General features: G+C 37.5%; 2 protein-coding genes across 6 annotated transcripts in view; one reads left to right on the top strand and one right to left on the bottom strand.

The window, feature by feature from the left end:
* Positions 1-8,497, top strand: part of Arhgef33 (Rho guanine nucleotide exchange factor 33) — a 123,042-nt gene extending 114,545 nt beyond the window's left edge. The window contains exons 18-19 of one of the 2 annotated variants that reach the window (XR_015002396.2): positions 540-695; positions 8,367-8,497. Coding sequence is in view for 1 of the 2 variants with exons in the window: in XM_085690997.2 (XP_085547123.2) it covers positions 540-618 (79 nt within the window). In the remaining variant the exon portion in view is untranslated. Of the gene's footprint in view, positions 1-539; positions 5,375-8,366 lie in introns of those variants that run through there. The other variant, XM_085690997.2, reaches the window with a different exon arrangement.
* The window catches only part of Sos1 (SOS Ras/Rac guanine nucleotide exchange factor 1), an 85,042-nt gene that overhangs the window by 27,698 nt on the left and 40,856 nt on the right, over positions 1-16,488 (bottom strand). For 3 of the 4 annotated variants that reach the window (XM_087907320.1, XM_087907322.1, XM_087907323.1), the window contains 2 exons: positions 9,830-9,957; positions 8,435-9,090 (listed from right to left, as the gene is read on the bottom strand). In XM_087907320.1, coding sequence (XP_087763446.1) covers positions 8,435-9,090; positions 9,830-9,957 — 784 coding nt within the window. The remainder of the gene's footprint in view (positions 1-8,434; positions 9,091-9,829; positions 9,958-16,488) is intronic. The other variant, XM_087907321.1, reaches the window with a different exon arrangement.

The raw sequence follows: 16,488 nt of genomic DNA, 5'->3' as shown, positions 1-16,488 counted from the left end.
CAAGGTTTAGTGAAATTAGTGTCTATTTAGAAAACTTTTACTTAAGTTGATTCTAAGAAGCACCCTAAATTTAGCCTTAAAAGATCACACAGCACTAACTTTTTACCTAACACTCATTCATGGATTTATGACAAGCTAGAACTCTGACCTAATCTGTTAGTACACATTTTCAAGATAATTATCTGATAAAACTATCAAACAGCCCTGAGTTGGAAATATTTAATATTTTTTTCAATTCGAAGAAAAATTTATAGAACAAAAGGATATTATTGTGGGAGGTTTTTTGCTCTGAGGCAGGACCTAGCTAGACATTTAGGCTGGCCTTGAACTCACAATCTTATTGTTTTAGTCTCTCAAGTGCTGGGATTACAGGCATGTGCGACCACGCCTCTAGCTAAAAAATCTTTGATTTTATTTAATGTTCCTTCCTTTAGTTTATATCTCCTAAAGCTAGAGTGGATTACTGATAGAAGTATTTTAGATACATAAAATCTTTTAGTAATCTCCTTCCTGTTGGTATTTTATTTGTTTGTCTTCAGTTACAGAGATCCTCAGTTAAAGACTAATGTCTCATCCAGAAGAAAAGATTTAAAAACAGAAGGCTGTACGAGATTTTAAAACAGAGATATTTATCGGTTCCATCACAATCCTCCCTTCCAAGAACCTTCTTCCTGTTCTGCAAATCTATTTGTAAGGTGAGGCTTCTCCTAATAGCATGTGTTCAGGAAGAACAGCAGCAGCAACAGTTGGGATGCTTGGCTGTCCCTGCTGGACAGAGCTGTGTATCTAGATGAGGTCTCTGAGCATCTCTGGGCTGTATCCCACATTGAGAGTGTGGACCCACTCCTCCTCAAAACACAGGTTTATTTCAGGTTGACGATTTAACATCTACATTCAGAATTATTTTTTTCTCAAATGCCACCCAACATCAGGCTAAAAACTGTGGGTTTCAGACAGAAGAGAAGCAAATGCTAAGTGAATTAAAGTATGTTTTAAGAAAAGCATGGCTATTTTTAAAATTGGGGCCTTCATTATCTTAGGCCAAGTCTATTTTAAAACACTTTGCTTCTCCTTAAGCCATTTCTTTACTTCAGTAACTTAAGATAATACTGGGAAAGGCAGCTGTGCCTCAGTGCCCAATCAATTCCCGAGAGTGTTTTCACCTACATCTATGTCACACAATTTCTGGGAGGCGAGGAGGTCAGCAGAAGTACAGAAGAGAGCATGGCTGTGTGATTCTGCTCTGGTACTCCTTTCTCCCAAGACAGTCACTCCCCAGATCAAAGGATTCCCTTAAGTCTTACCTAGTTGTGAGATCTAAAAATGCAGAATTTGTCAATGAATTACAGTGTCACCATAGAAGCTCACACAAATGATTAAATCAGAATGCAGTTTGTAGCTGCAGAGCTGGTCGGAGGCACCAGAGTCACTGGAAATGAGCGGTTCACCGAGGAGGCAGCAGCTGCTCTGCCTACGCCACTGCTCAGAGGCTTCTGGTGCTGGAAGTGGAGTAAACACTGCACAGCAGCCACCACTGCAGTGTGGCCTAACGTGTCTGAAATTTAATTTGTTCTTATCTTGGCTGGAAGCTGAAAGCAGGCTTGCCAAAAAGGGAGGGTGGGGTGGAAGAACTAAAATACTCCAAGAAAACTGGCAAAAGCTTAAGTACTTAAAAGAAAAAAAAAAAGAAAAGAATTAAAAGCTACCCATATTCCCATGCTGGTTTTAACACACACACACACACACACACACACACACACACACACACGGAGTTATTTCTAATCTAAAGCAATGAAAAGTTTCTAATGAATAACAACATTATTTTGAGAGGGTTTACCTGTATTTTGAAATTATATACGAAAAAGCTATATATGTATATTTCAGAAGCTATTTTCTGTTGTATCGATTTCTCCATCTCAGTGACTCAAACACATGCTCTGCCACCCCAATCATAGGACTTCACCTTTATGACAATGCAAAGGACTAAATTAATCTGATATGAGAAAAAACCTTCAGTAATAAGGACAGATGACATAACTTTATAAGAAAATAAAGTACCTCCTTCCATTTAACAGGCAATGGAAAGAACTAATACATTGCTATCTGCTTGTGGCACCATTATGTACCTATTCATATCCTGAAATGATATTTCAGAAACAGGAGACAAATATAAAAATAAGAAAGTCAGGCAAAGTTTGGCTTTAAGGTACAAGCACAATAAATATTCACAATAAAAAAGTAGCCCAATTTGATACTCCCTTCCGGTGTGCAAGAAAAAATTACTCCAGAAATGTGTTACTCAGACATAACCCCCTACTGTTTTCTAACCCATCAGAGGTAACATTCTTCTTACTTTTTTCCTGCCATGTTCATAGCTTCTCTGCTTCTTCCTCTCCGTATCTTCTTTATACAAATACCTACTAAATCTAGTCTCAAGCTCTTGGCATAGGCCACGCTTCTTCAATTATAAGCTATAGTTACTTTGATTTTTTTGTTTTGTTTTCTGAGATGGGGGTCTCATATATCTCAGATGGACCTAGAACTCACTATGTAGCTGAGGATGACTTTGAACATCTAATCCTCCTTCCTCTATCTCCTGAGTGCTACAGGCAGAGATAACAGGCATGTGCCAACCCCAGTTTATGAGTTGCAAGCTAGAGATTGAATCCAGAGCTTCATGCATGCTAGGCAAGCACTCAACTGAGCTACATTCCCAGACCATGGTTACTAATTTTTGCTGGCATTCTAGCTGACCCCACCCGTGGATAATTCTTTGTTATTTGGTGTACATTTTTCAAAATCCTCTGAACTATATCTACAGTATATCTAGTGTTCAGAATATAGCACATTAGATTTTAGGTCATCAGTTCTCCTTCTTTTGTCTCTAACACTTGACATTTAATATGGCAAGGTCATAAGACTTATGAAATATTTATTACATTACAAATCTATTTATGAAGAACACCCTTCCCCCATCCACCATAGTGGAACACTTTTAATCAGGATGTCTGCTCATGTGATAATACTCCCTTTTAATACAGCCATTTAAAACCTCAAGAAACAATAAGCTCCTCAGCAAGAACTTATAAACAATCACTTTTGAATTCCTTAAAAAAAGGAAACAGACGCTATGCTGACGCACAAACACTTAAAAAAAATCACCGTTTAAAAATAGAAGAGCACTGCCCTATAGATCAAAATTGTTCAGAGACTTTAAAGTTAAAACCTGATCTCAACTTATACAAGACACAGGCTCAAATCTAATGTAGAATTTTGAATATTTTACGAGTACAAAGATAGCAGTAAATACATCAAAGAAAAAGATCTTAAGTTTTCTCAATTTTTTCTTCTACAAAAGAAGTTTACCACAGAAAGGAAACAGTTTTTCACATTTTGTGCTGTAGATTGTCATTATCCTTCCCTCAGTGCCATCCCAGTCTCTGTCATACACAACCAGACTAACAGACTGCCACCAACTATTTTTCTACCAGTGTTGCTCTATCTCATAATTGGTTGCATTTCATTGTCTGCAGAACTCTATGAAATGAACTTCCTGCTCCCCTTTCCCTTGTGACACTGCTTTGTGATTGCTTACTCTAGGGTAAGGAAACCGTTTCTCTGTGTTGCTGCCAAATTTAAAATAATCCACCCAACTGTAGTTTTTCTTCTAGAATTCAGGATGAATTCCCTAAAATCTGATATGTCCCAAAACACTGGGAATGAAAGACAAGCTATAAATTAGACTCTACATCAGATTGTCATAATTCATGTATGTTACCCATATTTTAACTCACCTGATATAAATGTATGTTTCCAGAAAGCTTTCTGTTTACAGAATGAGCTATTCTGACAGCCCAATTACTAGTCTTCGTCAGGGGGAAAAAAAACAAAACCTGTGGCAAACACCTGTACCCCCAGCATTCGGGGCTGATGAACTTAGTGCCAGCCTGGCTACCTGTCCTCCATCAATAGCACAGAAAAGTCAATAAAATGAAGGGTTAGGGTTAGGGTTAGTGTTGATGGAATAGTTTTCATGCCCAGAAATAAGCGACAGGATCTACAACTTGCACATTTGTTATGTGCAAATCTACACATAACAATTCTTAGAACTTATTACCTATTTCAATAAAAAACAAAAACTCTATCTCTTCATAGTATACCCACCTGTATTTGCCCCAAATGAATAACTATTGTGAGTAACTAAAACCCCATTTTTTCTATTATTAATCATGTATAACTTTTAAAGTGTTATCATACTAAAATAACTTTTTAAAACTTAGTTTGAAAGTATCAGTGGAACATGGACATATATTCTCCTGAATAAAGCAATTAATTTCTAGGTTTCATTCTGTAATTAACTGATAGGATTTCTAGCAAATTAAACAACCCTTAGGAGACTTGGAGTTTTATTTATAAACTGAGGGTGTGTACAGTTCCTGGCACTACAGGTGTGTAGCCCTTGTATGTAATATTGTTATAACATTTGAGAAATCAAGTTAGCTGAAGTTAAATCGGAGATAATCATATGCAAGCCAGCTTTCTCCTCTGTTTTTCAGTATGTCTGAGCAACTTAAAATAATCTAGATGATGTCTAAGTGCTGTTATATCATTAGTTGAATTTCATCATGTAGTATATAGAGTGCCTTTCACTATATAATAAAAAAGTGAGTTACTAATTTTAGCTTTTGTTTCAGTGTAAGCTACAACTTGTCCTGCATGTTTTAAACAAAAACACCTAATAACCAACTAACCAAATCAAAAGTCCCTTTTTTTTTCATTTGGGGAGACTGAATAAAAGGAAAAACCAGACTATTGTTTCTATCAAGACAAATGATAGCTATATCTGCTGTCATTGTAGAGAGAAGACAAGTAATAACCATCTGTTGTCACTGCGGGAGAGCTTTTTATACATTCAGCTGGAGAAGATCTTACAATACTACTTTATGTCTTACAAATCCATGAATGTCTACCAAAAGCACATTCTATACTGCCAGTAATAAGTTAATAATGGACTCTACAGAGTAGTTGGTCTATTAAAAAATTCTATACTTCAAGTAAAGACTTCAGTACTTAGACATCAAAGAATGAGTAGTAAACTAATAGCACTAGTTTCATGTAGTTCAATCTCATGTACTTCATCAAGGTTGCTGGTGGGTTCCAGCTATACCTGTCACGTATTATGAGATAAAACATTCAATTAAATTTCAAAACAGGACAAACAATATCAAAATAAACTTAGTTATAACATACTTTTTTAATACTGGAAGGATTTAATTTTTTTTTTTTTTACTTTAAAAAGTAAAACAAACTAGAGATAACTCAGAGGTTAAGAGCACTCGGCTGTTCTTCCAGAGGACCTGGGTTTGATTCCTAACAAAGCCCTATCTACAGCTCCAGTCCCAGGGAATCTGACAGTTTCTGGACTCCACCAGCATTGCACTCACATGGTACATGCACAGATGTGTAAAGATTTAAAACTTAAAAAAAAAAAGAGTAAAATAATCTCATCAGGGAAAATTTCAGTAAATTTAACTTCATCAAAATTGTATAAAGCTAGAAATTTAAGTGTTATATTAAAAAAACCATAGAAAATATTACTTTATACAAAAGCTATAGGTTGACAACAGCCATTAGATGTATGTGAAAATGTCATGACAAACAGACTTTAGCAGCACTGTACACATAAAGAATGAAGGCTGCTGGACACACAAAACCTGTTAGCTTACTGACGTATGCTTCAAAGTACACTCATTCATAAAAAATAAGACTTGCCAAAAAAGAGTATTTGGTTATAGCTTAGAACTGCTAATCATAAATTAATTCTGTTAAATAAATCCGCTATAAATGTACAGACATGTTGTAAAAACAGATTGTAGATTTCAGAATACAGGAACAAGAAGGAACTGACTTTTGATAGGAAAAAAAGAACACTTGGCTCTATGAGTCTCCAGTGATCATCACTAACTGTGCTGTTAGGAAAATAAACTGTCCTTAATATTCAGAGGGCAGATACAAGAGGTTATTTACTCTACATAGTCTAAGAATGCCACCCCTCGAAGAGCTACTCAGGGACATTACAGTATTACCATTCAATACAAACGTTGATTTTTTTTTCCCTTGTGATTTATATGGTTTTTGCTTTGTCCTTTTCTTAGAAAACATACAAGCAAACACTATTAAGGATAAAATGAGCAGGTTTTAGAGTCACAGGATTTAAAAACAAAGACAATATTTTAAATCCACAAATTTTGAGTGAACAAAGTATTTTTATAATTTTATAATTTTCTCCCTCCCCCCTCCTTTTCTTAAGAGACAGGGTTCTCTGTGTATCTCTGAGCTCGAACTCAGATCCGCCTACCTCTGCCTCCCAATTGCTAGGGACCAAAGGTATACCACCACTGCCTGGCTGGTTGTTAAACAGTATATAGCAGGTTGATGAAGATCAAGTGAATAGACAGGTCATAATAATTACAGAAAACTGTAACTCTTTAAAACAGCTTTCTGTGTAAAAGGAAAGGTAACCTATTTTTATATAACTACAGAATAGCTTAAAATCTTTAATACATACTTTATTTTTGAATAATAAACACATGCATATATAAGTTTCTAGGTGACAACTTACAGTAAAACTGGAACCCCAGATGAGGCTTTTCTTATTAGCCAACAAGTGTCAGACACTGTGTACTACCACTTAATAATATTCATGTTCAGAGAAGTCAAGTCACAGTAAAACTCACCTTGGGAAATGCTATCCATTTACTATGGAAAAGGTTCTGAAAGACCTACCTGTTAGGAGTTCAAAGAACAGACAGCAAAACTAAACTCTAACTTACATATCCCAGAGATATGTGGATAAAGGCATATTTGTATTATAAAGTAGCTTGAGAACACTAATATAAAATAATACTCAAATTTAACTTCTCTCCCTTTGGTAGTTCCCAGCCATATAAAGCTCTGCTTGTATATTGACTAAATTGAACAGAAAAAGCCTTGTTAAATGCTATTCTATTCAGTTTTACTTAAGTGGATAAACAAATGGCTATTTTAAATCTCACTAGCACCAAAATAACTTCCAAAGGAAACAGGGAACCCACTTATAGGCCTTGTTAAAAAAAAAAATGAGAAAATATTTTCCCCTCAGAAACATGCATTACTTAAAAATAGGAATATATTTAATGGGACATATGGGGAAAGAGGTTACTTTCCACATTCAGGTACTTAAGACTATCGTATTATGAGTTATACTGACTTTAAATCACTTATGTCTTTTAAAGAAAAAAACATTCTTTAAAAATTCATGCTTAAACTTAAATAGCTTTCGCATTTGGTATTTCATTTATGCTTTTCAACAAAACACTAAGGTAGCTATTTTGATGTTAATTGTTGAGATGAAAAACTATGGTTCTGAGACCTGAAGGGACACTGTCTACACCTGGTGCTAAGATGTGTCAACGATCAGACGTCCTACTGTTCTGGAGCGTATGAAATGACTGACTTGTGTGTGCCCACACCTCCTCCCACGGCATTTAACCCTGCCTAGCATCTTTCTAGGTTCTTTCTAGGTTCAGATTGGTCTGTCTTTAAAACCTGTGAAGATAAAACTGTTTGCATAGATAACACTGAGAACAGAATACTGAAAATGGTTTCCAGATTTCCTGAATAGACACAGAATGGAGACTAAGAAAAGGCAATACCGTATATATTTTATATTTAGAAAAGGCAATACCGTATATATTTTATATTTAGAAAAGGCAATACCATACATATTTTATATTTAGAAAAGGCAATATCATATATATTTTTATATTTAGAAAAGGCAATACCATATATATTTTATATTTAGAAAAGGCAATGCCATATATATTTTTATATTTAGAAAAGGCAATACTGTATATATTTTATATTTAGAAAAGGCAATACTGTACATACTTTTGCCATCAGCACAATTTTGATAATAAATGAATATACTCATGTTGATGCTTCATCTTATTCCTACTGCTCTTTACTGGCTAGCTTTAGACAAGTGACCTTTTCTTTTTGTAACTATGACTCTAGGTTTAAAATAATGGTTGTAAATCTGGTAGAAGAAGTAAAGACTTCAAAGAAATAGAGTGATGGTTTCAGGCAAAGCTTCTCTATTAGAAGTCTTTGCAGCCAGGCAGTGGTGGCACACGCCTTTAATCCCAGCACTCAGGGAGGCAGAGGTAGGTAGATCCCTGTAAGTTTAAGGCCAACCTGGTCTACAGAGTGAGTTCCAGGACAGCCAGGGCTACACAGAGAAATCCTGTCTCAAAAAAAAAAAAAAAACAAAAAAACAAAAAACAAAACAAAAAAAGTCTTTGCCTGTTGTTACTTATCTATTTCAGGCATAATAACCCACCCATCAAATCAATCAGCTTGAACAGAGAAAGACAAGCCGCTTCATGTCTCTTACCTGCATACATATGGTATGTAAGCCTCTCGATCAGCTTAATCACTGTCCCTGCTTTAATAATCGGAATCCCAGCCTTGGGCTGCACGTTCTCTTCGAATAGAATATTCTCCTCAGAGTCTGGTTCTGCAAACCTGTACACATCCGCACTAGGCAGCCTCATCTGCTCCTCCTTTTCTTCCTGCAGCATTGTCACATCAAGCATTCGCTCCAGGGTACTCCGGTACTGCAAAGATATCAGTGCTGCCATCCAGTTGTTTTTCTCTTCGGCTGACTTGGCAGAAAATATAACACTATTTCCATCTTTCAGAATTATCTCAAAAGCATGCTTGTATTCACTGGTGTCATCTTTATCATTAATTTGTACCTTTCGCATAAAGAACTTTTCTTTAAGACGATATTCTGCATTGCTAGCACCAGGAAGTCTCGGCTGCCCGTGATTTGATTTACAGCAAATCATTAAGCCATCGAAGAGAAATATGTGTCTCTCGTGTTTGGCTCCTACACGTGTAAGAGTTCCTTCCATTATGAACTCATTGCAACACTGTCCAATGTCTTTCCCCTCCCAACCATCAATATTCTTCTGAATCTCGTTCATTTTCTTGATTGCTAGTTGTTTCCCCTTCATTTGCTGGCTATAAAATCGACACGCAGACTCACTGGGTAAAGGAAGAGACACTATTAGTACACAGAGACAGAATGTACAGTTCATGCAGATAAGGAGGCAGGGCAAAATATAACTTAAACCATCACTGATATGGTGCTAATTCCCTAAATATATGTAATTATACAGCTCTGGAAATTAAAACAACACAGAAATTTCTTCAGAGTTATAAAAATAACAGTGATAGTCAACTATATAAATTCAGGTACAAAAGATTATTTCTGCCTGAGTACTAAATATTTAGAAAGATAGATATCAATAAGAGCCCAATATAGTAAAAGAAAAAATAAGAAAGAAAATTGTTAAGTATTTTTAAAGGAACAAGACCCAAAGATAAAAGCACACAGCACATTATAATTAGGAAAGTGGGAAAGCTGCTATCTGAAATAATGTCTCGAGGTATAGAGTCCCTGAACTAAAGAACACTTTTAATTGGACTTTGACATAGCAATGCCTGTGGCGTAAATCTACCCGGCACACTTTGCTCCGTCTCCTTCAGCTCACCAGCTGCTCCTCAGGAGGTCTTGTCTGGGAGTATGCAGGGAAAATGCACAAATATGAAAGGTTTTTCAAACAATACAAATTCTCCTGGCTTTGATGTCACTTCCTCTAAAAGACCAAGTGTGTCACTGACATCGTTTTCTTCATTGTTTACTGGAGGAGGGAGCTGAGGCCCCTGAATTTATACCACAGCTTCAGGGTAGAAAGGAAGAGAGTTTACAGAGAATATTCACCTTAATCTTCGTTTTGCAAGACTTTTGGAGCATATTTTTTCCATGCCACTTTGGACATTAAGCAGGGCTGTTATAGCCTGTTTCACACATTCCTTGTCGTCTTCATCTTCACTCTTTTCTTCTAACTGCTGTGAAGTCAAAGGGACAAAACAGTAACCTCACTTTATTTAAGGATAAAACTAACATTCATTCAACCTTTTCTACTTCAGTAATTTTAAATGTTCTATAAATGCATCTGTTTAGATTTTACGTGTATGGGTGTTTTGCCTGCATATATGAACATGTACTACATGTGTGCTTCATGCCCACGAAAATTAGAAGAAAATGTCCGATCCCCTAGTACTGGAGCTGCAAGTGGGTGCTGGGAGCTGAACCTGCATCCTCTTCAAGAGCAACAAGTGTCCTAACAACTGAGCCATCTCCCCAGCCTCTCGCTTTATTTTTGAAGTAATATTATTTTTCTGGGCAGAGGATGTAACTGGTACTGTGCTTACCTAACACGCATAAAGCCCTGACTTCTATTCTCTGATCCATATATTCTCTGATCCATATAAAGCAGACATGTTGGCAGATGTCTGTAATCCCAGTACTCAGCAGCAGAGGCAGCCTCAGATACCTGAACTGTCTCTGAAGAAAAAAGCAGTCCTTATTGTTTTTGCAAGGTTTAGTAACACATACATGTAATTCTAGCACTTAAGTGTCTGAGGTCAGCCTGAGCAACAGTCCCAGAACATATCTTGTTACTATCTGTTACCAGGTTCTCTGTGTGAAAGAACATGTACTCACTCAGCATTCATAGTCCTGAAAAGAAACACCACAGAAGTGCTTCTAAACTCCCATAGGATTTATTTAGCATGGCACCACAGAGACATTGCCCCCCTCCCTCATACACCCTGTGACAGAGTTTCTCTGTGTAGCTCTGGCTGTTCTGAAACTCACTGTATAGACCAGCCTGGGCTGTAACAGAGATTATGCCTCTGTCTCCAGAATTCTGGGATTAAAGGTATGTACCACCACTGCCTGGTACACAGAGATATTCTTTAAGTGTAGAATAAAAAAATAAAGTTCAGGGCTGACAAAATCACTTAGCAAGTCAATCTGTTGCCAAAGCTAATGACCTCAGTTCAATCCTAAGGACCCACATGTAGGAGGAAAAAACTGACTCCTCTAGATATTTCTTTGACCTCCAACAACACGTTTCCCCATCCCTCTGCTCATACCCTCTACAAGAATAAATGAATACGTGTTTTTAAAAGTCTTTAAAAATGTAAAGTCCAAAGACATTCAAGTCAGTAGCATACAGAGCAAGATTTGACAATTAGACAGAATATTGACCCCTCTGTATTTTGTTCTGATTATAGAGTTATTTTTAAATTATGTGCCTGTGGGGTGGGGGGTAGGTGTAGATTTAGACATGTGAGTGCAGTGCCCTCAGAGGTTAGAGGAGGGTATTGGAGTTACAGGTGTTTCTGAACCACCCTACTTGGATGTTGGGAACTCAACTCTTGTCTTCTGGAAGAGCAGCAAGTGCTTTAACCTACTGAGCCATCTCTCCAGCTCCTGTTCTTAGTATTTTATATTACCAATTCAGCAAATATGCCTAATGCACAAAATTCTAATATAAAGCAGATACAAGAAAAACCTGTCTAGAGATCATTTGATATTCTATTCAAAAATGTTTCAGAGTCTTTTATGTACCTTTTAACTTGCATTTTGCACGTGGAATATATTGGCGTGTGAAAAGTACTGCTTGTGTTTTTATTTTATGTGTATGGGTGTTTTGCCTGCGTGTTTATCTTTGCACCATGTGCCATGGAGACCAGAAAAGAATGTCATACATCCTGGAACTGGAATTACAGACTTCACCACCTGGCACGTGGTACTGAGAACTGAACCTGTGTCCTCGAGAAGAGCAATGGCTCTTAACCATTGAGTCATCTCTCCACGATTAGTATTTTTTAAAACCACAAACACAACATATATTTGCCCATTTTTCTTCCTTTCTTTTTCTCTGAGACAGGGTCTAGTGTGCCTTCAGCTTCCCTTGAACTCTCAATTCTCCTGTCTCCCTTTTCTAAGTGCTGGGATTAGAAGTCTGTGACACTATGTCGGGTTTGTACAGTGCTGGGGATAGGAAATGCACTCTATCAACCTAGCTACATCCCCAGCCCCAAAGTGGTTTTGAATCCATAAAGTTTTCAGGTGAAATACTTTTAATTGTTATTTTTAACTTCATAGTTAACAGGCAAGCACCCAACATTTCGGTATAATGACTTTTTTTTTGAGAAGTCTCACTGTATGTCGATTAGGGTGGCCTCAACTCAAAAAGTATCTACTTGCCTGTCTCAAATGCTGGGATTAAAGGTAAATGGTCACCACACCCAACTAATAAAGCCTTTTCTGTATGTGCACTCTTTTCTTTTTATTTAAGTTGATTTAAACTGGAAAATGATGCAAAATAATTGAAGCTAAATATCCTTAAAGAGGTGGCTTATTGTTGCCACAGAAAAAAAGCAGTTGATTCAAAGACAAAAGAAGCGTTCTCTTGTTACTATCCATGGTGTGACTAACACTCAAGCTTCCTACCCACAGCTGTCTCTAAGATTATATGGCACACGCACTGAGTGCCATCTAAGGATCATACTGTAAAGCATAATGAAAATGTGTAGGTCCTATACAGATGATAAAATTTATCTTCTCACAGGAAAGGAGCCACTCACACACACCCTTGCTTTCTTTTTGGTTCCTTAGAAAGAAGCACTGGGGAAGCCAGGTGTGGTGGCTCATAACTAATCTAACACTCAGGAATCTGAGGCAGAAGGATCACCCCAACGTAAAGGTTAGCTGAGCTACAGAGTGAGCTTTAAGCCAGCCTGGGCTGAAGAGTAAGGCTTGTTCACACCCACTCCCGGCTCCTGACAAACAGGAAGAAGCAAAGGCAGAGCAGTTGTTGTAGTATAATGCAGGACAATGGGGCTCCCTGGGTAGTAGAAAAGAGCTGCCAAAGGAAAATGACAGGCCGGGCGGTGGTGGTGCATGTCCTTAATCCCAGCACTTGGGATGCAGAGGCAGGTGGATCTCTGTGAGTTCAGGGCTAGCCTGGTCGACAGAGTGAGTTCCAAGATAGCCACAGCTGCAAAGAGAAACCCTGTCTCAAAAAACCAAAAACGAAAATGATATTCACAGAAATATTCTGAAGGATAAAACTTGATCATTTTAACATAAAATAGACTGTAAATGGTATTTAATTTGGAGGGTCTGGGTTTTTACAGTGCTGGGGATGGAACCCAGGACCTTATGCATAGTAGGCAGGCATTCTGCTACTGAGTTACATTCCTTCCCCAGCTTTATGAGTTCAGTTTATCAATAAACACAGAATAGCTAGGAACATACGAATTAATGATTTTATTTCTAGAAACTACTCTGCTCCACCACAATATAAAACGAATACTATTTACTTAGATGAATAAACAGGCTCATGACTGTTCATGACTCAGTCCAAAGACCTTCTCACTAATGTACCTGACTAACTGAAATGACATAAAAATCTATTTAGAACTCACGTCTTTGCAGGTTTAACCAAATGAGGCCATGCTAGATTATGACTGAACCCTAAACCACTCTCCTGGAGACTTTGTGTTAAGGAAAGGGAGGTCTGGATGCTGACACAAAAGAATGGGAAGTGGTGAACCTGAGGCAGGTAGAGGCAAAGTCTGGAGTGAGGCTACCTGTGAAGCAAGGAGAACCCTGGATGGCTGCCTCCTCAGAGCCAAGTGAGGACTCTTCCCTAGACCCTCCCAAGATGCAGACCTTGTCAACTCCTGGTTTCAGCCTCCAGAGCAAAAAGAATAATTCCTGTTGCTTTTCAGTCACTAAGGTTATATTATGCTGTGGCAGCACTAGAAAATATTAATTCTATATAATGCTTATATAACAGACTTTAACCTGACTTTTACAATGAAAAAAACTTACTTTCCCTTAAGTTACATGGACCCAGTATATTGCAAAGAGAATGGAGTAATTCTCTGGGATATTAATTAAACTTGTTTAATTATTTTGTTGAATCATTTTGTTAATATTCATAATCTTGGTCATTATGTTTAATCATAACAATCCAGTCTAACTTTGTTTAATAAAGCAAACAAAACTTCTTAGGAGAATCATGTTATGGGAGTGGATAGTTTCACGAGTGCAGAAGGAAGTCTTCACTTCAGAAAACATTAACTTTAATGTCTCTAACTGTCCACAGGTCTAAGGACTGTCTAGTTTGGTGGAAATAATGTTTTGAATTTGAGTAGCATTAAAATTAGTAAAAACTGATTAAGAGGACATACTGTTCTTCCAGAGGACCCAAGTTTGATTCCCACCCAGGAGGCTCATAATTGCCTGTGATTGCAGATCCAGGGGGTTTAAAACTCTAGCCTCTGAAGGCATCTGCACTCACAGCACACACACAAACACACTCACACATACTCACAGGCACATACACATGATCAAAAATAAAAGCATAATAAAAAACTTAATGAAAAAAAAATTTACTTTTTTTAATTGACCAGTAAAATTATATGTATGTATGTGTGTATATCTGTGTGTAATATATATATATGTGTGTGTGTGTGTGTAATATATGTAATATAAACATTATATATTACACACACACACTGGTTTTAGAGACAGGGTTTCCCTTTAGCTTTGAAGCCTGTCCTAGAACTAACTAGCTCTTGTAGACCAAGCTGGCCTTGAACTCACAGAGATCCGCTTACCTCTGCCTCCCAAGTGCTAGAATTAAAGGTGTGTGCCACCACTGCCTGGCAAAAATTGTATATATTTATGGTATACAACATGGTGCTTGATAAAATAAGATGTTTAACAATATGTACTGCCAAATATCATTTTTCTCAGGTGTAAATTCTTTTTATTTGTTTGTTTTTCCAAGACAGGATTTCTCTGTTGTTTTGGAGCCCATTCTTGCTCTAGCTCTGTAGACCAGGCTGGCCTTGAACTCACAGAGATTCACCTGCCTCTGCCTCCTGAGTGCTGGGATTAAGGGCGTGTGCCACCACTGCCTGGCTCAGGTTTAAATTCTTAAAATGGCTACTCTCAGCCATTTTTGAAACCATACAATATTATTATTTGCTGTACTCACCATAATACACACTCTCACATATATGTATGTATTGTGTATGTATGTACATATGTATGTATGTAATTTTCATTTTGAAAATTACTTGTAGCCGAGGCTGGCCTCACATCTTTGTTTAGGATAGATCTCTTGAATTTATTCCTCCTGTCATGAGAAAAAGACTGAATCCAGTGAGGAATTCACCCAAGTCCTCAGAGAGACAGGAGGACTGTTAGTGTGGTCCCATACATTTCCCCTCAGCGTAGGGTGGGCTGTAATGCTGTAATCTTACTACGCACTCATCTAGAGGTGATCTTTGCTTCCCAACCCCAAACCACACTGAGTTCATAGAAGAATCGCAGTCAAGCAACTGGCAGCCATGAACATTTTATTCAAGGAATGTGATAATCCTTCTTCTGATAAAAGAAGGGCTTTAAAGAGCAAATTACACAAAGCAAAGCTTCAGCAAACTTAAAATTCTAATGAGGTCAGACATCTATTTCCTTTATCTTCCTCCATTATCTAGGTAACACGTGTTAATAAGCTAACTAGAAGTTAGGCAGAGCCCCTTAGCTTAGTCTCACTTCTGTGTGATTTAATATTTCCTGAATAAGCTCGTTAAATTCATTTTAATCATATTTTGATTAACTCTAATTCTTTCCTCACTCCTAACTGAAATTTTATATCCTTTGACAAATATTGTCCTTATACCCCCAACCTCTAGGAACTACCATACTACTGAGTCTGACAGTATTATGCTAATACCTGCAAAACATTACCCTATGAATCTGTAAAGTTTAAGGCATTCTATGTTCCCCAAATAATCATGTATATATGAAATTTACAATTCAAGTTCTTTTAAAATACAACATTGACAGGAATTCTAAGAAAAATATGTATTTTTGCTACTCATTATTTAACAAGCATTTAATAAAAGATTTAAATGTCAGGTACCATGCTAGGCATGAGAATTCAAAGGCATATAATATAGGCTTTATTCAGTTTCCTCAAGGACCACACTGCATGAAGACAAGGCAGACAACAGAAATGTGACAAGTCCTATAAAGAAGTCTGAGGACAGTGAGAAGCTTAGTGGAAAGAAGCCCAGGGAAAAGGGGTATTCATGGGAAGTTAGAGAAGGAGGAGTTCCACCAGGCCAATGGGAGAAACAGGGAAACAAATGCCACCCTGCACTGAACTGGCATATCCAGGGCTGCTGACGCTCATGGGCAAGACTAATACCTGCAATGAAATTAAGAGCTAGCAAGCAGTGAAGCTCAGGAATTCAGACTGTCTGTTGCAGGTGCCAGGGAACCAATTGTACCTTTCAATTTGAGAGTTTAAGGAAGTACGAAGACCATATAAAGAAGGTGCTGTTGTATCTATTCAAGAGATATGAAGGTGATGTCACTACAAATGGACACTTGTTGCTGAGCACAGATTCAATTCTGATATTAAATCATGAGGCGCTGCCAGCAACGGAGAGAAAAGAATCAAAGCTGCTGTGATGGACGGGACCTAAGCTGCCCAATAAAGA

This window comes from Myodes glareolus, chromosome 6, assembly GCF_982192425.1.
Source record: "Myodes glareolus chromosome 6, mMyoGla1.1, whole genome shotgun sequence".
Classification (NCBI taxonomy): domain Eukaryota; kingdom Metazoa; phylum Chordata; class Mammalia; order Rodentia; family Cricetidae; genus Myodes; species Myodes glareolus.
Note: the sequence above shows the minus strand (reverse complement) of the source record. Positions and strands in the feature narration are given on the sequence as shown.